Below are 27417 nucleotides of genomic sequence, written 5' to 3' on the forward strand. Positions count from 1 at the left end.
TTGTTTCTGTTCCTGTAGTAGAAATGCGCACTTTTGTAGAGAAGTCACAATATCACAATTGGAAACAATGAGTTATTAAAATTATCAACATCAATATCTAATTCATAATTGATCAAACAACCCGTTGTGAATCGAGCAATGCCATCTTTGCTTGGAGGGTCATTTGACATTCCGCTTACAGTCCCCGTAAATGATCGAGATTTGGTTTAATATTAAACATCTTTAAAATCAGTTTTTTTTTAATTAATTTGATTATAATTTGACATGACCCATGATGCATGTAGATAATATTTCAACAGAATTAAAATACGATATTTGATCTTGTATAGATAGGTTGACGAATTGTAACACTACAACACTACACTACACTACGTAACAACACTATTTAAAAGTTTTTAAATTTTGAAATGGAGTGCCAACTGCCAGCCAAGCAATATGAAAATAAAGTAGCGCCTCATATAATTCATCCCGGGCGACATTCATTTATGAATCTAATAATACTTCAAGTATCTTTTCAAAAATACGATGACCGACCTTAAGGGTCCTGATCGAGGCCAAATTTAAAGAATTTGAGCCGCAGATTAAACTTAAGCCGCGGCTGAAATGTGATTGGTTCCACTTAAAATTGTATTCAATGTGTCAAGATTTAATGTTTTTGGCGGATTTGAGACGCGGCTCAAATTCATTAAATTCGTCATTTGAAATTTGTAAAATATTCAACCTTGTCAAGAGTCTATTTTACTTTGATAAGAAACAAATCTCTAAAAAACAATTCAAAATTAGAGATAATTTTTGAATTACTTAATGTGGGTAGCTGATCCTATGACCTTCCTAACATATTTTAATATATGCTTAGGCATGCTTGAACTCAACCACTCTGAACTAAGCTAAACACATTCTGACGCGAAAATCAGGATTAATCTTGAATAATCCCACAACGTTAGCTAATATTTATAATTTGGGACCAATATAGTAGCAATTGATAATTAATCAATTCTCTGTTTAGGCTCAAAGAGAAGTGATTCAATACTTTTCACTTTTTATTAAATCTGGTCCTAAGGGTTACGAAAATGTAAATGGGGTGGTAAGGTCCAACAAAGGGCAAAGGTCTGACGACAATTAAAAGTATGTTCGGTCTTGATAGCTGGTGGATAATTCTCCTAACTGTTCATCGTTGAGCATCTAAACTATTTATTTTGATACGTTTACACTGTTCAGAATACAGATCATATTTCGGAGTTATAAATAAATTGATTTTATTCAACAAGTGTTCGAGATAAAAACATTTATATTCAATCAGTTTCGACTGTAGGTAAAATATGTATTTTCTAAATCAATTGTAATTTCACACTCCACTAGACACGAGGACAAGGTAAAATTCAGGATACATTACTTGTGCGACTTGTAGACCTCGTAGCTCCTCTAGTTTTAATTTTGTAAAAGAAAAGCTAATTTATAAGATTACATTGTTGTTCTTCTATATAGCTCTTCAGTAAGAGAAATTGTATGTAAGATATCTTTTTAAGATCTAGATGTTTATTATCTCCGTATCGAGATTACTTCAATGATACAAAATTGTTCATATTATTTTTACAAAAAACTATTGTACGATAGTGGCATGTTAATACATTTGTATTTTAGTTAAGAAAATTCTTTAGTTTGCGGATACATTTTTTCATTTTTCCTTTCCAAGATTCATATTAAATTCAAGTATTTTGGACTATGGAATTTATAGTACTGCTGAGAATAGAGTTCTCTTTTTTATAGTTAGATTGTGTGAAATTAAAGAACATAATTATTATGTAAGATATCAATATAACGTGAAAATTGAGTCTTTTCCACAAACTCTTTTTTTTTAATCCCTATATCTTGGCAATCCGGTGTCATAGACCTAAGATATTTCAAACTGTGGATTCTGTGTGATCAAATAATCTAAAATTTGAAATATTTAATGTTAACACCACCTGGTTGGCAAAATATAGGGATCTGAAAATTTGTGTTTGTGGCAAAGACTCAGTTCCTTTATTTTAATGTCAAGTAAGGTTTTCTAAAAGTGCAAGATAACGTAATCTGTATTTAAGCCAATACTAGGAATCAGGATATTATTATATAAAACTAACGTTCGCATCTTTAAAGAGTTGGACATCGTTTGTTAGATAGCTTTTAAGCTTTTAGGAGGCTTCACTCAAATCCAGATACCAATCGTTCAGGATTAAGTCTTCGTTCAGAGTGAAGATCGTGTAATTATAACAAACCTTTAAGTTTTTCTGAAGTTTGCTGAAAGCCTATAAATCCTAAATGTTTAAAAACAGTTAATAACGATCTCCAACTCTTCGTCTTTGTAACTCTTCGTTTCTAAGAAAAAAAGTTTAAACTTTGAAAAGTTTCTTTGCAAATTATTTACAGAGTGTTGCAACTTATTGACACAGTGTTGCTGAAATTACATAATGCATAATGCATAACATTTGAATTTTACTTTTTTTCTAGAAATAAAATGAAATTTTCCTGTTTCTTCCGGACGGTGACAGAAAAGCAAAAATAAATGAGTCAACCCAACAGGTATTTTCAATGAGCTAGGAAAAAGGAGATAAGACATAGTTCGTCTCATTCTCCTTGCAATCTCATTGGTCAAAGATATTAAAAATTTGATTTAAAATTAAAGAGTAACAAATCATGTTGCAATTTGCGCTGCCTAAAATTGAAATTTTATATTCCTGAAATGTAAAAAATGATTTCATAAATACTGCATTTTGCATTGAAAATACTAAATCGTTTTTTATAACTATTAACAATGGAATACTTTGATTTTAAAAATACTGTTTTGATTACTGAGTTTATAAAAAATGTTGGGTTATTATACCAATTTTGAATTTTTGCTTTAACTTAGATTTTTATTTTTAGCGGAAAGGATTCGGATTCGAATAGATTTGGTCGTATTCGGGAGAATACAGGTGATGATACACATACAGAAGTTCCTGAACCAGTAGAAGGTGCACCAGGAGCTGGAGTAGGAGCAGGAGTTGGAGGATCCAAAGGAGCAGCTGATCAAGGACGAACAGGAGAGGCACGTCAAGCAGGAAGAGGTGAAGATGGAGAAAAACAAAGATTTGAAAAATCAGGAGGAATACATGAAAGTAGAGTGCTCGGAGAAGAGGCCGAGCAGACCCCAGGAGAACAAGATGAAACGGGGAGGATGATTGGTCCCAGGAGACAGGAAGGAGATGGAGAAGGGAAACCACGAGAGGAGGTGGAGGGGGAGAGGGGTGGATTATGGGGTGGGGTGGAAAGGAAGGGTGTATGGGGTCGAGGAATAGGAGGTGGGAGCAGGCGAGGAAAGAGGAGACAACATGGATTTTCTAGCTCAGAGGTAGGGTTTTCCAGAATAGATGAGACTTTAATCATAATTTCATTCTTGTTCTATCATTGTTTGATTCTTGTTTGATCATTGTTTGATTCTTGTTTGATCATTGTTTGATTCTTGTTTGATCATTGTTTAATCCTTGATTTATCATTGTTTAATCCTTGATTTATCATTGTTTGATTCTTGTTTGATCATTGTTTGATTCTTGCTTTATCATTGTTTGATTCTTATTTCATCATTGTTTGATTCTTGTTTGATCATTGTTTGATTCTTGTTTTATCATTGTTTGATTCTTGTTTAATCATTGTTTGATTTTTCTTAGGATGGTCTTGATGGAGGGATAAACAGTGTTGGAGGTGAAAGATCGTTAGTACAGGATGTTATCAGTGAACAGGCCAGGTAGAGGATAGATTTCATATCAAATATAAAACTGCCAATTTGAGATTTTAAAACATGTAAATCCGAGAAATTAGAAGAAAATCCAGTAATTGTTTAATAAACAATGGGGTAAGATGTATATCATACGCTTCTTCTTTATAAAATGTTTTATTCCTTCTAAAACAGTACAATATACATTTAGCTCAGAAACCCAGCTTTGCCTTGATTTTTCTTACATTGTCCCAGAAGGAACAGCCCCATTTCTGGGACTCTCCTGATTTTTTATTCTGATTCTCTTTAGTTGATTTTTAAAATCAAAAATAAATACCTTGGGGTTCATTTATGCACTTTTAGCATCCAGGCCTCAAGTATAATAGCCATCTGCCTGCCCCTGTCCATAGAGTTCCCCAATCAAAATTTTGGGCAAATCGGTCCCAGGGTTCATGAGTTATGATCGGACAGCCAAACATTTAACATTATATTTAGTGAGATTGAAGGGGAGTTATCTACCAGCAGAGACTCACTAGAAACTACTCGATCTACTGATACAGAAAACAGAAACTCAGCAAGATATTCAGGTTGTTATTGGTTAATTGATTGATTAATTAATTGATTAATTGATTAAGTGATTGTTTTAATTTTTCGATTATTTGATTGATAAAGTGATTTAGTGATTGATCGATTAATTGATTGAAAACGTGATTGATTGATTTATTCAGGTATTGAAATCAATCCTCTGTATGATGGAGATCGAAGGAAGAGTTCGATTAGTAGGATTCTAAAACAGGTGAGATATAGATATACACAGATAAAACAGATATATAGATATAGACACAACATAACTATACAGATATATAGATATACACAGATAAAACAGATATATAGATATAGACACAACATAACTATACAGATATAATCACAGATATATAGATACAAACACAGATATATGAAGAAAGAAACTCATATACACAGACAAATTTACAGACAGCTATTTACATATATGAATATAAACAGACAGAAACACAGATATACTGACAGAAAATTAGATAACATTTTTGTATAATTGTACAATATACATTTTTACAGATTTATGTACACTGTGCAGGATATTATCATATATTTATGTACACTGTACAGGATATTATATTGTATATATTTTTGTACACTGTACACAGTATATTATGATATATTCATGTACACTGTACACAGGATATAAACGAGAAACTGCTTGGATTCCATCAAAGACACCGAAGCATCAGGAATGTTTATCTTGTCAAAATTATAAATACTTTTTTCAAAACTTAAAACTTCATCATAACGTAATAATTATGCTCAAATGAGTCAAAACTTTTATCTATTAAGAATGTATGGTAGATGTCGTCAAAGGAGTTTAGTCTTTGCCTCAAACTCTTATTTTTAAACCCTATATCTTTGCAACCCAATGTCCTAAGATATTTCTAATTACTAATTTTGTTAGATCAAATGTTCGAAGTTTGAAAATCAAAGGTTTATTTCATCTGTTTGCATAGATATAGGGATTAGAAAATTTGGGTTTGTAACGAAGGCTAAATGTCCAGTTACCTATCAGAGATACTCCTTTACAAATTATAAAAATATCATGGAGGTTGGTGTTTTTTAAAGTTAAATCTCAATTTATATTTCTCAATAATATATTTGTTCACCATATTCTTACCTTTTTCATATTCATAGTGCGCCTACATTTTACCCACCTTTTAATTCCTTTTATTCAGTTTTATTTTCATCTCGGAGTAAAACGTGGTCAATTTGATTTTATTAGCACTTTCTAAATTGAATTTTAAATTAGTTTTTGAGAAAATAAATTTCAAAACCATGAAACTCCTGTAGCCCATAAACTTTACTATTATTTTGTCTGTGTTTGTACTGCACAGCTTACTCTAGCTGATTAAAAGTTGGCCCAGTACTTTAAATGAACCGGAGTTTCCAGTGGTAGATTAATCTGAGTATAATATCCTTCCCTCACGATGATTCCTATGTCCTAAGCTGAAAACCATTGTGTTGGATACCCTCAATCCCGTTTGTATTGATTTCTTTAGAATGACCGGTTTCAAACTACTCTCACTATATAAACTGTGTTTTCTTTAATTCTTTATTCAGATGTTGTTACTTGTTTGAAGAGAGTTTGGATGTTTAACTGAAATAGATTGAAGTATTATAGCAACAATATAATATTGATAAGAACAATTTTTATAATGATTTCATATAATTACTTACAAGAATGTCATCTATTAAGAAAGAAATCAAAGTAAGTTTACATCAGCGTCCATGGTTGGTTTAAGCCTTACTGTAGCTATACTCAGGATCCAAGCATACATACGTGCGTGCGCGTAGCAATTGGAAATGTACATATTCTATATAGTAAAATGGGAATAGATCAAATGCCTAATTTCAAAACACCGTTGTTTAACATCAATATTATGTAGGATACCCTCAATCCCGTTGTTTAACCTCAATATTGTGTAGGATACCCTCCGTTGTTTAACATCAATATTATGTAGGATACCCTCAATCCCGTTGTTTAACCTCAATATTGTGTAGGATACCCTCAATCCCGTTGTTTAACCTCAATATTGTGTAGGATACCCTCAATTCCGTTGTTTAACCTCAATATTGTGTTTGATACCCCCAATCCCGTTGTTAAACCTCAATATTATGTAGGATACCCTCAATCCCGTTGTTTAACCTCAATATTTTGTTGGATACCCTTAATCCCGTTGTTTAACCTCAATATTATGTTGGATACACTCAATCCCGTTGTTTAACCTCAATATTGTGTTAGATACCCTCAATCCCGTTGTTTAACCTCAATATTATGTAGGATACCCTCAATCCCGTTGTTTAACCTCAATATTACCCTCAATCCCGTTGTTTAACCTCAATATTGTGTAGGATACCCTCAATCCCGTTGTTTAACCTCAATATTGTGTAGGATACCCTCAATCCCGTTGTTTAACCTCAATATTATGTTGGATACCCTTAATCCCGTTGTTTAACTTCAATATTATGTTGGATACACTCAATCCCGTTCGCTTAACCTCAATATTCCCTGTAAGCACTTCTGATTTTCTTGTTAATATTTTTGATATATCTGCCGGGTGGTTCCGACCAATAAGAGTTCTCTAATTGATTGTGAGCAAAATTTCCCGCCTTTGGGTTTTCTGATTGGTTGAATTTTACACACTTTCATGCATATCAAAATTAAGATCATATTAATCATATTTTATTATATATATCTTTCTTTGTAATTTAAACTTTTTGTTTTGTATGTTGGTTTTGAATAGTAATGTATGCATTGGTTTTGATTGTAAGATCTCTCTGGATATTCTTATCTCTAGAAAGTGTTCTGTACCCAAACACTCCTTATTTTGAAAACCAAGATATATTTAATTAGAAACTTTGTATCCTATCCCTCTTATGGTATAGATGAGGCCGACGGAACTTTCGTAACTAAAAGTGATTTCCTCGCTAAATGGCGAAAGGTAATTCTTTTAATTATATTAATCACTCTCCAATTTCCTTAATTAATTCCAATAAAGTTTTCCAGAAAAGATAGAAATAGAAAATAATTTGTGTAGGGATGAATAAACATATGTTCTCTTTCCTCCTTTTTAATCTATGATAAAATTTATAAAATGAAAAAAAGGTAAATATTTTGGAAAAAAACTATTTAAAATATTTAATTCCACAAGTTATTGATATAGTTTTTTTAAAGAGCGCAATATAAACTGTGCATCATAGTACTGCAATAGAGATTTTACACTGTACATACTTTTAGGACCCTTCCAGTATTCATGTTCCATACAATACAGATACAGAGGAAAACGTACTGCATTTCCTAGCCAGGTAGAATTACAAAACAAAAAGTTATTCTATAAAGGGTGTCCAAATAAACATGGGAATTGTGTGACGAATCTATATTTGGCTTTTTTCATAAACACATGTTATTGCATTATTCCAGTTAAACATTGTATATCGAACAATCCTGATTTTGAGATTTTTGAAATGTGGTCTTCAATTTTTATATCTTCAAAATTTACGGAGATATTGCAAAATTGCAAAATATCTCAAGTTATCTAATAAATAAAAATTGACTTAATATCAAAATCTTCGTCAATTTTTAGGACATAAGAAAGGTATATAGATAGACCACGTTATAAAAAGTTCGAAGACGTACAGCCTCGTTTTTTATATTTTTTCTTTGTCATGCTTTAAATATCCTACATATGAAATCATTTTTGCTTGTACAGAGAGGGAAAGCTTGACGTACTTCGTGACCTTTGTCTTGAACACAAGAATGATAAAGCCCTTTATTTGGCTCTAAAATCTAAGGTAATAGTTTCTGCAGAATAATAGTTTTTTATTTCTTGTCTTAAAAGAAAAGAGAAAAAAAAGTTTTTGTTTTTAGGATAAATTTGATCAGACGCCAATGTTAAGTGCCTTCAGGTATTTTTGAAAAATAATAGAAATTGTTAATTTGGAAAAATTATGTTTTATATTTTTTTCTGATGTTTAGTGCGTCTGAGAACAGAAATGAAATCCTTAATTTTCTTCTTTGTCTCGTGCTAGACCAGGTTCATCAGGATACATCTTTACAGGTAGACCAGGTTCATCAGGATACATCTTTACAGGTAGACCAGGTTCATCAGGATACATCTTTACAGGTAGACCAGGTTCATCAGGATACACTGCCACCCAAGAACCTGTAGAATGGGAAGACGACATTTAAGCATCAGTGTCATTAAAAAACAGCAGTTCAGCTTTTTAAGCAAACTGTACAATTGCTGAGTTTTCTATCTTATCTTTAATCTTATGATTTATTATTGCGTTGTAAATATAACAGAAAGATCATAAAGGTTACAAATATGTATTTACTTCTAATGATTAATTTATTGCAATCATAACTTTCATCGGTTTATATGTATAGGTGGATTCTTTCGCCGGTCTTTTAGATATATGTCGAGTCGTTCTCCGGTCTTTCAGATATAGTTTGAACCTTTCTCCGGTCTTTTAGATATAAATCCAACCTTTTTCCGGTCTTTTAGATATAGGTCGAGCCGTTCTCCGGTCTTTCAGATATAGTTTGAACCTTTCTCCGGTCTTTTAGATATAAATCCAACCTTTGTCCGGTCTTTTACATATAGGTCAAGCCTTTCTCCGGTCTTTTAGATCTAGATCAAACCTTTCTCCGGTCTTTTAGATATAGGTCGAGCCTTTCTAAGGTCTTTTAAATAAAGATTGAACCTTTTTCCGGTCTTTTAGATATATATCAAACCTTTCTCCGGTCTTTTAGATAAAGTTCGAACTTTTCTGCGGTCTTTTAGATATAGATCAAACCTTTCTCCGGTCTTTTAGTTATAGATCAAACCTTCCTCCGGTCTTTTAGATTCAGGTCGAGCCTTTCTCCGGTCTTTCAGATATAGTTCGAACCTTTCTCCGGTCTTTTAGATATAGACCAAACCTTTCTCCGGTCTTTTAGATACAGGTCGAGCCTTTCTCCGGTCTTTCAGATATGGTTCGAACCTTTCTCCGGTCTTTTAGATATAGGTCGAGCCTTTCTAAGGTCTTTTAAATAAAGATTGAACCTTTTTCCGGTCGAAAACCTTCGGACAGTGCGTTTCATTTTTTTAAATCGGTATTTGTTTTTTTAGGAGGTGACGATACTAAACCAGAACAGGCACAAGGACACCGTGTTCACCCTTCTGATGAAGAACCACGAGGTGTTCCTGGAAACCAGGCAGATCTTCTTTCAGATATTTATAGGAAACCATCAAAATAAATTTTTTAACTTTAACATACGTCTTTTCCACAATATTCCGTCCCCTGTAATGTGTTCAAGGTATGTTGTAGTTTATTCTATTGGTCTAACCAATAACCAATAATAACCATCCAAAGATGTTTTAAACGTAAAAATTGTAGATTTTCAACTTTTAATAAAATAACTCCAGCGTTTATGGCGTTGGTGTAGTTCAATTAAATTTAGTTCAATTACTATTCATTTCTGCGTTTTATACAAGATTTAAATGTTTGATCATACTATTTTTATTATTCTTGTTTTTTCTTGTTTTTTTCTTGTTTGTGTCTGCTGTGTTTGTTGCTTTCTCCACTGAATAGTGTTCAACCATTAAACAAGCTCAGGTTCTCTTACAATTTATCAAATAGAGGGGGAAATTTGCTTCAAGTTCACCCGGGGATTCTACTGAACTTATTTTGTTAAATATCAAGATCAAGGTGAAAACCTTCATGGAGTAAAATTTTGGGATAGAAAATGAGCAGAATTTTTCCACCTGATGGCGTAGATCTTTGATATTTCAAACTGTAAATTCCATTAGATTAAATAGTCTTAATTTGATATATAAAAGATTGCACAAATGTAGGGATTGGAATATTTAGATCTGTGGTAAAAAAATCTATAATTTAATCATGACCTCCTAGAATTTCTGTAATTTAATCATGAACTCTTAGAATTTCCGAAATTTAATCATAAAATCTTAAAATTTCTGGAATTTTATCATGAAATCTTAAAATTTCTGAAATTTTATCATGGAATCTTGGAATTTCTAGAATTTGATCATGAAAGGAATTGAGTCTTAGTCACAATCTCTGATTTTCTAATCCCTATATCTTTGCAACCCAAAGTCTTAAACCTTAGATATTGGCATTTGAAAATTTGAGTTTGTGGCAAAGACTCAATTCCTTTCTGGAAAATAATAGTGAACCCAGGAAATTCTGAAATAATATGGAAATCCACCAGAAGATGATTAAGACATGATTGAAAAGATTATTCAACGTCTAAACTATATCGAAGTGGATAAAACCCGGCTTAGCGTTAAATCCACAGATTTAAAAACACACGTTTCTTCCTTAAATGTTTAAATTTTACGATCTTTATATTAAGGATTTATATTAAACTGAGAAAAGAAGAAAATAAAATGAAAGAATAAGATTAGAAAATTGGTCCTTGGTCCTTGGTCCTTGGTCCTTGGTCCTTGGTCCTTGGTCCTTGGTCCTTGGTCCTTGGTCCTTGGTCCTTGGTCCTTGGTCCTTGGTGTCTCGGATTTCTTTTGAAAACGTGTTATCTGAGGATGAAGGGTTTAGGTTGCTGAGTTAACAATCTCTTTTATAAAACTATAATATGGAGGTCGGGAGGAAACAGGGATGTTTGTCTAAAAACTAGAATTTAACACTATCAATCAAATTATTTAATTTCTGTTGAGAAAATATTTTGGTCTAACCCAGTCACAACTGTTTAATATATAATCATATTAATCAAGAAAAGATTACTTTATACATCCTAAACTTTATACCTTCATAAAGGGACTTTATTTCAAGTTACTTTTTAAATAAAGAGTGGCATTTCCAATTCACAACCGTACCCCTATGCTTTTAAAAGGTGCCATTTTATATCTGGAATCATAGAATGTTCCTCTGTAAATGGAAGGTCCTTGAAGTTTTTACAATTACTTGCGGATTTATGAAGAAGCGACACGGAATAATATTGACAGGAGTTATCTCTTTTCAAGAGAAACAAGAATAAGTCCCGCATTATTACGCATTCAAAGGTTTGAAGTGTACCTCTGTACCTTTTCTTTAGGATTTCTTTTTATGTACTACTAGCTGAATAGAACAAAAAAAATAAAATTAAAATTTTTGGAAAAAATCTAGATTTTTTTAAAAATTCAAATTTTAGATTTTTATGTTACCCCCCCCCCCCCCGGGTACCCATGGGTTCCCTCAACAAATTAAAGCCCATTCAGTCCTGCCATTTGGCCAGCTATAAGGAACATATATACGAATGTCTTGTTGTATTATTTAGATTTTATGAAGAAAAACAATAATCCTCCAGATGTTTTTTATAGATTACAGCACCTGTTATTCACAACTGAATATGTTTTTCATGAAAACATATTCAATTAAAAATATAGAATTAAAATATGGGAACTCGGATTAATAAACAATATACCTTGTGTATCAAAAAACTTGAACATTAAATAACTTTTACATGAGTTAGAATTTATTTCTACATAAAACTTTAAAATGATCTAAAGCCGTATATAAAAACCTTCAGTTTCACTAGTTTAGATACACTTTACTAAATCCAAAAAACGAATACATTTTTGTAACAACGAAGTTATGATATAAATGATATGATATGAATGTAAGAATACGTGACAAAGATATAGATTATAGATTTTATGGTTTTGATGGTTTATTCATAGATTATTATGAACGATTCAACGCACAATCAGAAGGAATTTACAAGGAATCAGTTTCATAAATTGATAAATTGATGAATTGATGAATTGATGAATTGATGAATTGATGAATTAATGAATTAATGAATTAAAGAATTGATGAATTAATGAATTGATGAATAGGTGAATTGATGAATTGATAAATTGATAAATTGATGAATTGATGAATTTATAAATTGATGAATCAATGAATTGATGAATTAATGAATTGATGAATTGATGAATTGATGAATTGATGAATTGATGAATTGATGAATTGATGAATTGATGAATTGATGAATTGATGAATTGATGAATTGATGAATTTATGAATTTATGAATTAATGAATTAATGAATTGATGAATTGATGCATTGATCCATCAATGCATTGATGAATTGATGAATTGATTAATTGATGAATTGATGAATAGGTGAATTGATGAATTGATGAATTGATGCATGGATGCATTGATGAATTGATGATTTGATGAATTGATGAATTGATGAATTGATGAATTGATGAATTGATGAATTGTTAAATTGATGAATTGATGAATTGTTAAATTGATGAATTGATGAATTGATGAATTGATGAATTGATGAATTTATGAATTTATGAATTGATTTGCTCAGATAATCTGTCAAATACTGGAGCAGAATCCTGGAGCTGTAAACTCTAAATCAATCAGTGATATTATTCGAGAACTTTCTACAGTAAATCAACAGTTCTTCAGGTAAAGGTTGAATGTATTTATCAACCCCTGTTGAAATCATTAAAAAATACTTTAATTAAATCAAAGCAATTTAATACGTTATAAACGTTTATTTCATTGTAAACAGTTGCCGCCCTATCATAGATAAAGGAGAGCTTCATTTTCTCCTCCAGACTTTTGCATTGCATTCAACGTTTATACATTTTCTAGGGGGAGCATCAGAGGGAATTTTGAAGAAAAAAAATGTCGAAATTTGTTTAGCCTATGTCACTCCCCGGGCACCCATGGGTTCCCTCAAAAAATTCAGCTCATTCGGTCCAACATATATATATTAATGCATATACATACATATCTATATACAAGAGCGAAGAGGTTCATTATATAGAAAAGCGTGCAATAAGCGAATATAGATTGAATACACAGTAATATGCGATAAAATTGAAATTGATTAAAATGTAGAAGAGTATAATCAACTAATTACATACATTGCATTTATATTTTTGTTTAACTACAAGCATAAAGAGATTATAACTTCCCATGTCTTGGAGCCACCTTACCAGGGTAGGTTGTTTTAATCGGTTCATATTATATATGTAGAAGAGGTGGCAGGTTGCAGGGAGAGATCAGAGTCAGTAACAATGTGATGTATTACAGGGTGTAGAAAATAGATGCTGCGTTCTTTTTGTTAAATGCTTGGTTGATTTAATATCAAGCTTATACACAAAACTCTAAAATATTTAAAGAATTTAATTCAATTCAAATATCTTCCTGCTTTGTTCTTTATGAAACTTAGTTTAATTCAGTCCTATCTAATCTGCTTTATGTTTCTAACTCTATTCTCAAATCTTATATTTTTAAAATTCTGAGATGGGAACATTTGTTTTGTTAATCTTTTGTTTTGTTAATCTTTTGTTTTGTTAATCTTTTGTTTTGTTAATCTTTTGTTTTATTAATCTTTTGTTTTGTTGATCTTTTGTTTTGTTAATCTTTTGTTTTGTTATTCTTTTGTTTTGTTAATCTTTTGTTTTATTAATCTTTTGTCAGAAAGTACTGATCCTGTTCTTCAGTAGTCCGACGGATTAAATCTATTTGGTTTAGATATCTTTAAAGATCCTACCAGTTCGAATTTCTCTCGACCAATAAGAGACCACTAACTTTAAATCTAAAGTTTCCGCAATGGATATTTTAGGTGTTGCATTTGTAGATTAGCGCTATTGCATTAGAAAAATCTGACCTTCGCCGTTCCAAATATAGTTTCCAGAGTTCCAACATATTTTCATCTTTTCGTTTTGGTTTTTCGGTTTTTTTCACATTTTCATAATTTTAGTGATTTCTTGTTTTATGGACTCCTGCTAATTGTTTAAACTTTAAAGTGAAATAAGAAGAACATTTTTTTAAAATTTTTTTGTTGTTCTTTTTATTTTAATCAAAGCAGAAAACAATAAAGACGAACAAATGGGGACCTTTTAGAGAAAGATAACATCAAAAATCTAAATCAACTTTTGATTTTATTTGTTTTTATTTTCAAGTATGAAAAGAAAATACTATTATTGCATGAAAAATATCTTAGCCCTTAAAGGACTGTAGAAGTATCTTCAAGTGACCTTCCATTTATATTGTGGCATGTCCGATTATCTTAAAGCTTTGAATTATAAGGATGGATGTAATATTCACGTTTCAACTTTAAAAATTATTTATTGGCGTCTCTGTAAAATTGTTTATTGCGGTTTACAGCAACAGAACCCATTAGGAAAATTGATAGAATTCAACCATTTTCACCCTGGTAAAATGAAGAAATATTATAAGAGAAGCATTTTATTCAGATATATATTTATGTTTAGAGCTCCTCATCAGATATTCAGAGATATATATGTTTAGAGAGGAGCATCATATATTCAGATATATATTTATGTTTGGAGAGGAGCATCATATATTCAGATATATATTTATGTTTAGAGAGGAGCATCATATATTCAGATATATATTTATGTTTAGAGAGGAGCATCATATATTCGAATATATATTTATGTTTAGAGAGGAGCATCATATATTCAGATATATATTTATGTTTAGAGAGGAGCATCATATATTCAGATATATATTTATGTTTAGAGAGGAGCATCATATATTCAGCTACAGGAACAGTGAGACTAAGTCTAACCTACTGATGGAGCTGGCTAAACATGCTAATGATGATGCTCTGAGAGAGCTCCTGGTTAATAGAGTCACTTATGGGTAAGTAGATCTTAATTACTCATAGAATACAGAGGAACCAATAAACTACAGTTTAGGAAGACGACACTTCCTTTTATTAGAAAGTTAACCACCTTTCTTCATGCAGTATAACGTGTAATGTATTCATGTATGTAAACATACACTGAATTTTTTAAAAAATATCAGAAATAAACTGTCTTTATTTTTACATTTTTTTAACTTTTAGTCACGTGACCCACGGGGTTCTCCAGCATAGAAATATTGAAGGTCAAACCCTCCTCGCCATCATAGAAGTTAACAGGTATTTTTTACAAGAAGTGAAATTTTAAAAAGTATTTTGATAGTGCAATGCATGTTGATTATTTGGGTCTTACTATCAGTTTATTTAGTTTGTAGGTGTTTAGATCAGAGTAAAAACATGTTATTCTTATCTCAATCTTTATAATTTCTTCCCTTTCTTCAAAAACGATATTATATACTCTTTTATCTTTTTTCCTCTTTTCTTTAAACACAAAGTTCAGTATATAATCTAATTTTTGTCAGCTGTTTGATGTCTTCAACATTTTCCATTTCTTAAAGAAAATATTTCTTATTTAAGATTGGATTATTTTGATAGGTATGATCTAGAATGCATTCTTAATTTAAATTCAATTTAATTTGCTTGTAAAAAATGTATTAGATTTTGTCACTAAAACGTTCATATTCTTTAAGTATGAAGTGTGTGTTTGTTCAAATAAGGCAAATAGTCTAAATTACTTAAATCTAAAAATTCTTATTTCAGAGTATATATAGCGGAGAGTTTACGAATTCTTATTTCAGAGTATATCTAGCGGAGAGTTTACCAATTCTTATTTCAGAGTATATCTAGCGGAGAGTTTACCAATTCTTATTCCAGAGTATATATAGCGGAGAGTTTACCAATTCTTATTTCAGAGTATATCTAGCGGAGAGTTTACCAATTGTGCTGAAAAAAGAATATGGCTGCCACAGGAATAAAAAATATAATTTGAGTTTCTGGGAAAATGGAGCTGATGCTTCATAACCAATTCTAATTTTCTATCCCTTAAATATTTTGTAACCTTTTTTACTAAGGAACTAAGGAACTAGGGACGTAAGGAACTAGGGAACTAAGGAACTAAGGAACTAAGGAACTAAGGAACTAAGGAACTAAGGAGCTAAGGAACTAAGGAACTAAGAAACTAAGAAACTTAGGAACTAAGGAACTAAGGAACAAGGAACCCCAGGCCTGCTAGACCAAGGTTTACACCAACTCTGGTTTTAAAGATTTTAAGAAATTAGATTTCGTGGTGAGTCATCAGTTCTCTTCTATCATAAACATGAACTCGCAGTTCTCTTTCATCATAACTCATAAACCCCTTGACCGATTTGCCTCAATTTTTAATAGGGAAACGTGGATGAACCACGGGAATGTTCTTATATTGGGTTTAAAGTTCCAAGCTGAGTGAGTTTACTTTTTAAAAGAAAGTTAAGTTTCCATGGACAATGCTGGGTTCCAAAGCTAGAATATATATAAAGTAGTAATCTCTGTTTGTAGCTGTCTGTCTGTTTATTTGAATTTATTTATTTGAAATGGGTAACACCGTAAAAATGTGTTTAGCTTGGTTCAAAACTTTAAGTAGAGTGTGTTGGCTTTTATAACGAATTATCAAGCTACTGTTTAAATGAGTTTTAATCAAAGAAAATATTTTCTTCAAAAGTGAGTCACTCTAAATTTTGCAATCAGTCCCTTCATAAATGTTATATTTTGTTTTGTTGAGGCGAGATATTCTTAAAACAGAACAGTGTCTTTCCAGGAAACATGAGATTTTAAATAAAAATATTATCAAGAAATATACTTTTAGGATATTGTCGAGGAAAAAATGTGGAAAAAATTTTGTTTTCTCTATAGCTTTGCAACCTGATAACCTTTTGAAAATTTGATAAAGCCATATTCAAAGTTTGAAATATAAAAGAACATTAACTAATACAAGTTATTTCTAACAAGGGAATTGAGTCTTTGCCACACATCCTAATTTTCTATATCCTATATCTTTGCAACCTGACATTTAAAACTTTTGATATTTCTAACTTAAACCAAATGATCTAACAGATTTCATAGTTTGAAATATCTAATGTCTACAACTTTGGGTTGCAAAGATATAAGTATTAGAAAATCAGAGTTTGTGGCAAAGACTTAAGTATTTTCTGATTTAGTAAAGGTAACTTGTAATTAATTAATATAGAAATATTTTTTTTTTTAACAGATTCGCCTGAAAACTACTCTGAAACATTTACAAACAACTTATTTGAAAAACATCTTCCAATTTGATGGAAAATTATTTGGCTTCGGAGAAGCGATAGATTTATTTAATAAACATATTAATAGAACTATAATTTTTGATTACAATATGAATACATGATTAATTTTATATACAACCCCTTCTGGGAAAAGTGATGATTTGGTTTTACTAAATGAACAGAGTTTTTGCCACAAACTCAAACTTTCTAATCCTTCTATCCTTGCAACCTGATAGTGTACATCTTTGATATTTGAAATTTAGACTTTTTAATCTAGCAGAATTCATGACATCCGGGTTTCAAAGATATAGAATTAAAAATCTGATTTTAAGTCAAAAAGTCAATTTCTCTGCATAAATCTGGATTAAGTTAAATCTCTATTGTATCCAGACAGTTAGAAAGCTCTCTGTCCGCCTTCCATATAATTAATGAACTAAACGATCTGGAAAACTCGAATTCATTTTCGAAAAAATTTAAAATTTGGGCAACCCTGTTTTGTACCTGGCTCACACCTACTATAGGTAAAATACATTTTGGAAATATTTTCTCTAATATTTCAGTTTTAAAAAATATCTGTCAAATAAGATCCTTTCAGAGAATTTAAGTTTTTTTTAAGAAATCTTTTCTCAAATTTAATTAATAGATTAATAATTTTTAGGTTTAACTTTTGGTGATATATTTTTTGATTCCCTGCTAACTGTTGAATACTATCATCAGTATAATAATGACTCATATGTTCAGATGTCTTATGTAAGTAGTTTTCTAATTTTAATCTCAAAAATTAATTTTAAGTCTCTGAGACCGAATATAATTAATTGGAGAGGTTCCTGAATTACCTACCGGCGCCGGTTCGAATCCTGAATCACTGATTCAACCCCTTATGAATCTTTAACTTTGAATAGGATATTTAGGATTTGAACCTGCGCTAGGTTGTTAAGCGAGCTCTCGCCAATACATTAAATTCCGTTCCTGATTTAATTTATCATAAATGTTTTTATTAATTATTTCCGGGACCGGACTTCATGAGTTAAACTACCCCCTCCGGTTCAAATCCTGAATCATCGATTCACCCTCCAATCAGTTACTTAAATACTCATAAATCTTTAACTCTGAATCACTGATTCAGGATTTTAACCGGCTTTAGTTAGTTGAGGGACCTCTATAAACCTCGGTCACTGTTCCTGCAGGTTTTCTAATCTTGTCAATTTTGAAACTTTAATAATCTTTTTCATTTTTTTGTGATATTACCGTTTTGAAAGTAGATATGGAATGCTTATTATGGGAGGTAACTGAATTTTTAAGAATTCGCAAAAAAAAACTCAATAAACAACGCATCTTTTGGCCAACTTAGTACAGAATTCAATTCTCATATTTTCTCACTTTAAACCTTAGAAAATTTAGAAAAATTTAGATTTTTTTACCACAGCCTAGCCTTGCCTATGAAACGAGTACACTGGAAATATCAGCTAATTGAGGGCACAGTGTTAAAAAAACGGGCTTAACACACAGTGCTCTCTTGGTCATTGGGTTTAAGTGTATACAATATGAGCAAGTATGAGCAAGTTACAGCTTCATTTTTCGGCTGATCTGACTGTAGTTGTCAGGGAATCCTCTCAATTTATAGGCCTAGGTTGTATCAACATTTCTAAAATATCGGAGCATTATTTGGAAGTTGAACCGATGTCTGGCCGCTAAAAACTTCACGAAAAGAGCGACTCTTTGTTTGGAGAATAAGGGTGGGAACAATTTTAATATCTTTTGAAATAGTCATCTAATTCTTTTTTTAAACAAAAATATAAATGCCTTTTTTCCCTGTATTAGAGAAGAATCAAAATTGACAAGATTAGAATAATACCCTGTATATCTGATTATATGCATGAAAGTGAAAACTAAAGTTCAATCGGCTTTGCCCGTGGGATTTCAAAAGTTGTTAAACACTCGGCAGAAATCTATTTATCTATCTATCTATCTATCTATCTATCTATCTATCTATCTATCTATCTATCTATCTATCTATCTATTTATCTATCTATCTATCTATCTATCTATCTATCTATCTATCTATATATCCATCTTTCTATCTATCTATCTATCTATATATCTATCTATCTATCTATCTATCAATCTATCTAGGAAAAGTGTGAAGAGTGTAAAAAAGACTTTAACTCGACAAACTTCAACACAAGTCAGGACACAATTCACTGCTTCGAGTCCTGCTTCAGGTCTGTGTTAAAGCTTGGCCTAATAAAATATTTTGCTGGTTTTCAACTTTCGACAAATCGATTATTTCTAAGTAAAAGAAAATACAAAGACGACATTCATTACATTGTGGTTACACTGGTTCAGTAGAACATGTTTCTTCATATTTTAAGATGTTTTTTATATTGTTTAGTTCTGAGGCTCGTCTAGGGTATACTCTAACCTTCCTACTCCTGCCTATACTCTTCTACCTAACAGGGATAAATAAGATAGATAATTTTAGGATCTATGCAGATAATTGCTGGAAACATAAGTTTAGATAATGTATTTGCTAGAATTAATTGTTTACAAATATTCAGGAAATATAAGCTAGCTTTCTTTTTTAGTGTAATTTCGTTCCTAGCAATCTTGTTCGCAGTTTAGAATTTAATTTTTGTTTTGTTTGGCTAAGAATTAGAACGTTTCTAGAGTTTACTTAAATTTTCTAATTATAGAAAACTTTAACTTTTTCATAATTATTTTTTAAAAGTTTACTTTGCAAACAGTTAATTGCTTGTCGGAGTAGTCAAGACATCTGTTTCTTTTTATATATTCAATGGAAATTGTTCAAATCTAAAACTTAGAATATCTATCTTTAATGTAGAGTTTCTAACCTTAACTGAGAAGTATGAAGTTACGACTCTACGCAGAAAACTGGTTTCATCACTCAAGGAAACCTTTTTTATAAATTTTGGAAAAAAATATTTTTCAACGACCCTCTATTTAAGTTCAATAAATTTGCCTGACTTGATTTCTTCCTTTTTAAGTTAATGGTTCAACGTAATCTGTTCTGAATGGTTTTATAGTTTTCTGTAGTTGACAGAACCTCTAAGGTTTTGTTGATAATTAATCCTCCAGAGTCTATATAATCCTCAAGCTTAAATCTTTTAAAACTTTATAAATCTTGAAAGTGGAAACCGTTCCATTAATTCATTAGACACACCCCTACCTACCTCTGGGTAATATTGGCTAAACTTATTCGGAATTCAATACTTCTAAACAGACCTTCAGACCTACAGAATACAAAGTTTATTTTACGTTACAAAATTGCAGGATATTACAACTTTTAATCAGAAAATTTACAATTAAGATCGGTATAAAATCATCAGATTTAAAAAAAAATTATTTCAACGAAAATTAAAATCAATTTAGGTTTGAAGTCTACATATTTAAAAAAAAAGATACCTTTCAGGAGATCCATCAAAAACTTAAATCGCCGTTCCAATTTTTTGCCGCCGTATTCAAGGAAAATTTGAATAATCTTTTTTCTTTTGTTATATTTTTTCAAATTTTTTGCGAGTGATTTAATCAGCAGGATTGATCTAAAGATTATTCAATTTTAATATTTAGTTTTTCGGTGTACTGAGTGTCACCTTTGTTGTTGTTGTTTTCTGGCAACCAATAACAGCACTCTTCAAGTTCTACAGGAAAGCGACAAATATTTTTGAAATTAGATAGATAAGATAAGATAAGATAAGATAAAGTTTATTGCTAAAATACATGTATCTGTGTTACAGAACGAGTTTACAATTATATTAACAGTACAAGTATAAAGCAATTAGGTGGAAAATAGCTCTTGGCTGTTATGACTATTTTTCCTAACTGATTTTAATAATGATAACAAAACATTTCAATTAAATAGATTTAAGGAGAACTATTAGAGATCAGGGTGCGATTTTATCTTATGCAAAAGAGTTTATACATTTATTAGAATAACTAGAGTTTAAAGTAATTTTCTGACATGTACACAACAAATATCAAACCATATTATAGCATTATGTAATTAGTTTTACATGAATAGCAATTCGGTTTATAACTTATAAATTGGAATCTTCATAGACAAAAAAGTTGTATTGAATTGAAATTACAATTTGAGATTTAATTTTTGCTGAACTGAGCAGGGACGGGATATACGAGACATCGATAGGAAACAGAAGAGTAGATGCTAGAATCAGGTAGAATAATAAACTTACCTATTCATCTATCTATATATCTATCTATCTATCTATCAATATATGCTTTTAGGGCGCTTCGTGCCCATCTTCTATTTCAACTTTTAATTTTGGCTCTATCTGTGAGCACAATATAAAACAATAACAAATAAATCGCAGATTCTAAAATATTTTTTCGCGCATTTTCAAAATTTTACAATAATCAAAAATGTTGGAAATAAATTTTTGTAATTTTGAGCATCTAAAATCCTTCTCTTGGGTCATGTAAATAACTTTAACATAATTATCCAAATAACTAAATAATAATTAAAAGAAATAACTGAATATCCTAAAAACTAATTACTAGTTATCTAGATAACTAACTAATTTTCTAAATAAATAGATAATTATCCAAATAACTAAATAATAATTAAAAGAAATAACTGAATATCCTAAAAACTAATTACTAGTTATCTAGGTAACTAACTAATTTTCTAAATAAATAGATAATTATCCAAATAACTAAATAATACTTAAAATAAATAACTGAATATCCTAAAAACTAATAACTAATTATCTAGATAACTAACTAATTTTCTAAATAAATAAATAACCTACTAATAATTAAAATAAATAACTAATTAAAAAAAAATAACTAATTATCTAAATAAAGCTATCTATCTAATTAACTGATTAATTATCCTTAACCAACTAACTAGCCAACGAATCAAAAGCATGAATAACTAACTAACCTACTAAAACGCTTTCTAGCTAAATATATGATTTTAAACTAAATAACTATCTAACTAAATAACCATCTAACTAAATAGCTATCTAAGTACATAGCTTCCTATCTAATTAGCTAACTAACTATCTAACTAGCTATCTAACTATCTAACCATCTAACTAACTAACTTTCTAACTGGCCAAGTATCTAACTAGCTATCTAACTAATTAACCATCAATATAACTAGCTATCTAACTAGCTAACTAACTAACTAGCTATCTAACTAGTTAACTAACTAACTAGCTAACTAACTCGCTAACTGTCTAACTATCTAATTAACTAACTATCTAACTAACGAGCTATCTAACTAACTAACTATCTAACTAACTAACCATCTAACCAACTAGCTATCTAACTAATTAGCTTTATAACTAGCGAACTACATAAATAACTAACCATATAACTAACATTCTATCTAACTAACTAAATATAGAACTTACTAACCATCTAACTAACTAGCTATCTAACTAGCTAACTACCTAACTAACTAACTAACTATCTAACTAACAAGCTAACTATCCAATCTGTTATTTAGGAAGCGTCGAAGTGATTTAACTGCGTCTCGAGGTGAACTAATAGAAGTCAACGTGGAATCAGCTTTTGAACCAATTATCCAGGAAAATTTCCAAGTTTACAATTTTCAAATTATTTTTCTCAATTTCGGGATTAATCATTAATGGCATGAACGTTCTATGCATTGGACTATTTTTTAAGTAGAAATTATAATACAATTTTTCATTTTTTTATTTCACAGTATAATTCGTTGATCCAATTTTTTTTGGAACAACATAAGATCTCATTTTTTACCAAAAATGTTCATTGTAAAATCAGATTCTTAATATTTTTTGAAAAACTTTTTGTAAAGATCTCAATTATGAAAATTGGATATTTTTCTTTCAGGGATATATTATCTTTCCAAACATCATCGATATCGCGGGCAAACTGGGAAAGATGTTTGATTATCAGGTTCGAAATTTAAATCATTAGTTTGAAGTAGATTACACTAGACAAATTGAGACAGGTAATATAGGTGTATTTTCAAGTTACCCTCCATTTATAAATTGGCATGTTTGATTCAAATTGGTCCCTTTTAACCTTTATCTCACCAACACAGACATAGATATCCTTTTTATAACAGCTAAAAATTGATTTCAGGGAAACTCGAGGATACAGTGTACAGTTGGGTTTTCTGGGCACTCAATTTTCTGAAAAAAAAAAGAATCAGGATATCAATGTTCTCCTTGATAAGACCAAGATTAAAAGGGTACTGTTATGTATCGGACATACCATTGAAATTATCCTATAAATTAGAATTTAAAAACGTTTAAGAAATAAAGAATAGTTTTGTATATATACTCATGGTTCTGCAGGATGGGAAGGTATCCATCAGCCTCCAGTTTACAACAGTAGAGGCTGCCCAGCTTCTATCCATTGGAACCTCGATGGTCAGCCTCGCCTGGTGCTACTCAGAGTATCATTCAGTCAGGTGGATACAGGATACAGAACACAGAATACAGAACACAGAATACAGAACACAGAATACAGAACACAGGATACAGAACACAGAATACAGAACACAGGATACAGAACACAGAATACAGAACACAGGATACGGAACACAGGATACAGAACACAGAATTCAGAACACAGGATACAGAACACAGGATACAGAACACAGAATACAGAACACAGGATACAGAACATGGGATACAGAACACAGGATAAAGAACACAGGTTACAGGATACAGAACACAGAATACAGGATGCAGGATACAGAAAACAGGATACAGGATAAAGGATAAAGAATATATGTATACAGGATACTCAATACAGAATACAGGATATACTGGATACAGGATATAAGATACAGAACAAAATACACAGAATACAGGATTAGAGGAGACATGACACAGATTATAGTAAACAGAATAACGTATTATATATTTAGGAAGAATATGTTACTGGATATAACGGTGTCTCCTTGCAGCAGGGTTACGATGTTTTTCTACATGTTCATGCAGGAATCTAACTTTTCAATCATAAATTAAAATTTTATATAAATTTTGAAAGAAATTCTTTAGACAATTCCCTTTAAGGGAGATCTTACTTAAACCATTCAACGTTTTAGATATTATTCTGTTTGCCAGATTACCTAACTCTTTAAATTCTTCATCATGAATACTTTTCAAACTCTTCAACTTTAAATTGTTAAGTTTTATGCTGATCTCAGATATCTGCCCGTCTGTTAGCTTTCCAATTGTTTGCGCTGTACTGGGGTCCTGGAAACCTGTATCCGTTAGTCGTCTTCGTTCTACTTCATATGTTAGTCTCCAGGTATTAAACTATACTGTGGTCCTGGAAACCTCTATCCTTTAGTCGTCTTCGTTCTACTCCATATGCTAGTCTCCAGGTATTAAACTATACTGTGGTACTGGAAACCTCTATCCTATAGTCGTCTTTGTTCTACTCCATATGCTAGTCTCCAGGTATTAAACTATACTGTGGTACTGGAAACCTCTATCCTCTAGTCGTCTCTTTCTACTCGATAGACTTGTCTCCAGGTATTAAACTATACTGTGGTCCTGGAAACTCTATCCTCTAGTCGTCTTTGTTCTACTCCATATGCTAGTCTCCAGGTATTAAACTATACTGTGGTCCTGGACACCTCTATTCTCTAGTTGTCTTTGTTCTACACCATATGCTAGTCTCCAGGTATTAAACTATACTGTGGTCCTGGAAACTCTATCCTCTAGTCGTCTTTGTTCTACTCCATATGCTAGTCTTCAGGTATTAAACTATACTGTGGTCCTGGAAACCTCTATCCTTTAGTCGTCTTCGTTCTACTCCATAGCCGAGTCTCCAGGTATTAAACTATACTGTGGTACTGGAAACCTCTATCCTTTAGTCGTCTTTGTTCTACTCCATATGCTAGTCTCCAGGTATTAGACTAGACTAGCCATCTAACGTCTTTCATGTTTCGATCTTCAGCTTAAACTAGGGAATGATTGTCGTCTGGGTTACTCCTTTCACTTGAGATATGTCGCTAAGGGTTTTGTAATTTGCAATTGTCACAGATAAAAATGTTCAGAGCTTTATAAATTGGTCAGTTGCAAATAAAAAAAATCTACATTTCATAATCAAGAAACAAATATACGACGATATTCCACTGTTTTCTGGTTCTCAATGTCATGACACTATGCTTATTATTGCAGACGTGTTTTATGAATGTTTTTAGATTAAAAATGCGAAATTTTTAGTATTCTGCACACAATGTTCTCGGAGGATCTGTTTTATCTCAAGGTAATATAATTCCTATCGTTATTATTATTATCATTATAATCATTATTATCATTATTATCATTACTATCATTATTATCATTATTATCATTATTATCATTATTATCATTATTATCATTATTATCATTACTATCATTATTATCCTTATTATCATTATTATCATTATCATCATTTTTATCATTACTATCATTATCATCATTATTATCATTATTTTCACTACTATAATGTTAAGCATCATCTTAATTATTATTTTTATTGTCATAATAATCAAAATCATGTCCATCATCATTGTCATTATTTTCATTATTATTTGTATTATTTTTATTTTTGACGTTTTCATCGTTCTTAATTTTAGTATACTATTGTCATTTCTATTCTAATCATCTTTATTGTTAGATATATTGTTGTTAATTATGCATATTATTTTCATCGTCATTTTGATTATTTGCAATATTATTATTAATATTTTCATGAGAAATTATTTTTTTTCATTACTATTAGAATTATTATTCTAGGAGGGAAAGTATTTGAAGTTTTTCCACAACGTGATGATGAATGGATTTGCCACAATATACTTTCATAACTATCTCAGGGATACTTTTTATCAATCCAATTTTTGAAAGTATTTGAACGTATTGGAAAATATTGGAAAGTATTGAAAAAAATTTGAAAATATTTGAAAACGATTGGAAAGGATTGGAAAGTATTGAAAAGAATTGGAAAGGATTGGAAAGGATTGGAAAGGATTGGAAAAAATTGCAAAGTATTGAACATTTTTAAAGTATTGAAAAGTATTAAAAAGTATAGGAAAGTATTGGTTAGTATTGGAAAGTATTGGAAAGTATTGGAATGTATTGGCAAGTATTAAATAGATCAGAAAGTATTGATTGGTGTTTAAAAGTACTGGAAAGTATTGGAAAGTATTAAAAGTATCAAAAAGTATTGGTTGGTATTGGTTGGTATTGGAGAGTATTGGAAAGTTTTGGAAAGTATTGGAAAGTATTGGAAAGTATTGGAAAGTATTGGAAAGTATTGGAAAATATTGGAAAGTATTGAAAAGTATTGGAAAGTATTGCAAAGTATTGGAAAGTATTGGAAAGTATTGGAAAGTATTGGAAAATATTGGAAAATATTGGAAAGTATTTGCATCCAGAATGGATGAGATGCCTAGTACTGGGAAAGCCTTTGTATCTGATGCTGATGGTTTAGGACCAGACCACTGCAAGGAATTCATCAACTCATTGAATATTTTAATCAATTAACAAAATTTGTTTTCACAGAAAAATGTTGTGTATTGAATCACTTTAACTTCAATTGCGAATTTTTTAAAACTTTTCTGAAAATGCATGAAATCCAAATAAAACTAGACTTAATTATCGTTATTTTAGTTTTACACTATTCAAAATTCGATGGATTTCCTCGTTGATTAGGAGACTCAAACACCTGGTCTTCATGTATCAACATTTATCCGGCAAACTGCATTCGATATTCTTTACTTCGTAGAGTTCATCGTTCTACTAGGGTTCGGGTTCTCCTCTCAGATAGTTCAGGTTTGTTTCCTCTCAGATAGTTCAGGTTAGTCTCCTCTAAGATAGTTCAGGTTAGTTTCCTTTCAGAAAGTTCAGGTTAGTTTCCTTTCAGATAGTTCAGGTTAGTTTCCTCTCAGATAGTTCAGGTTACTCCCCTCTCAGATAGTTCAGGTTATTCTCCTCTCAGATAGTTCAGCTTAGTCTCCTCTCAGATAGTTCAGGTTAGTTTCCTCTCAGATAGTTCAGGTTAGTTTCCTCTCAGATAGTTCAGGTTAATTTCCTCTCAGATAGTTCAGGTTAGTTTCCTCTCAAATAGTTCAGGTTATTCTCCTCTCAGATAGTTCAGCTTAGTCTCCTCTCAGATAGTTCAGGTTAGTTTCCTCTCAGATAGTTCAGGTTA

General features: G+C 31.0%; 1 protein-coding gene across 3 annotated transcripts; it reads left to right on the top strand.

The window, feature by feature from the left end:
- The first annotated feature begins 1886 nt into the window (after positions 1-1886).
- Positions 1887-27083, top strand: LOC111703561 (uncharacterized). 3 transcript variants are annotated; one of them, XM_023475540.1, is made up of 35 exons: positions 1887-2559; positions 2902-3367; positions 3684-3760; positions 4226-4317; positions 4459-4526; positions 4949-4998; positions 7170-7257; positions 7554-7621; positions 8026-8107; positions 8184-8221; positions 8292-8373; positions 9427-9538; positions 11995-12038; positions 12644-12744; positions 14836-14958; positions 15164-15238; positions 15871-15927; positions 16716-16746; positions 17621-17756; positions 17894-17985; positions 19369-19457; positions 19628-19692; positions 20078-20145; positions 20666-20719; positions 20824-20900; positions 21375-21428; positions 22727-22808; positions 23092-23157; positions 23562-23677; positions 24140-24212; positions 24422-24525; positions 25449-25491; positions 26004-26080; positions 26642-26714; positions 26919-27083. In XM_023475540.1, exons 1-35 carry the CDS (start codon positions 2543-2545, stop codon positions 27066-27068), a joined length of 3090 nt encoding a protein of 1029 aa, XP_023331308.1. In that variant the 5' UTR covers positions 1887-2542; the 3' UTR covers positions 27069-27083. The 3 variants fall into 3 exon arrangements, with proteins under 3 accessions (XP_023331308.1, XP_023331306.1, XP_023331307.1); XM_023475538.1 differs by having other exon boundaries at positions 1888-2559; positions 16716-16751; positions 17626-17756; XM_023475539.1 differs by having other exon boundaries at positions 1888-2559; positions 9427-9529; positions 11986-12038; positions 16716-16751; positions 17626-17756.
- Positions 27084-27417: the final 334 nt, after the last annotated feature.

This window comes from Eurytemora carolleeae, unplaced genomic scaffold (assembly GCF_000591075.1).
Source record: "Eurytemora carolleeae unplaced genomic scaffold, Eaff_2.0 scaffold563, whole genome shotgun sequence".
In the NCBI taxonomy this organism is placed as follows: Eukaryota; Metazoa; Arthropoda; class Copepoda; order Calanoida; family Temoridae; genus Eurytemora; species Eurytemora carolleeae.

What these genes read in the sequence shown, in the direction of transcription:
- LOC111703561 (XM_023475540.1), top strand. An exon ending in AACTGGTTTCATCACTCAAG is followed by an intron (nt 20,146 to 20,665) that starts GAAACCTTTTTT and finishes GATACCTTTCAG; the next exon opens with GAGATCCATCAAAAACTTAA. An exon ending in TAGGACCAGACCACTGCAAG is followed by an intron (nt 26,715 to 26,918) that starts GAATTCATCAAC and finishes CTCGTTGATTAG; the next exon opens with GAGACTCAAACACCTGGTCT.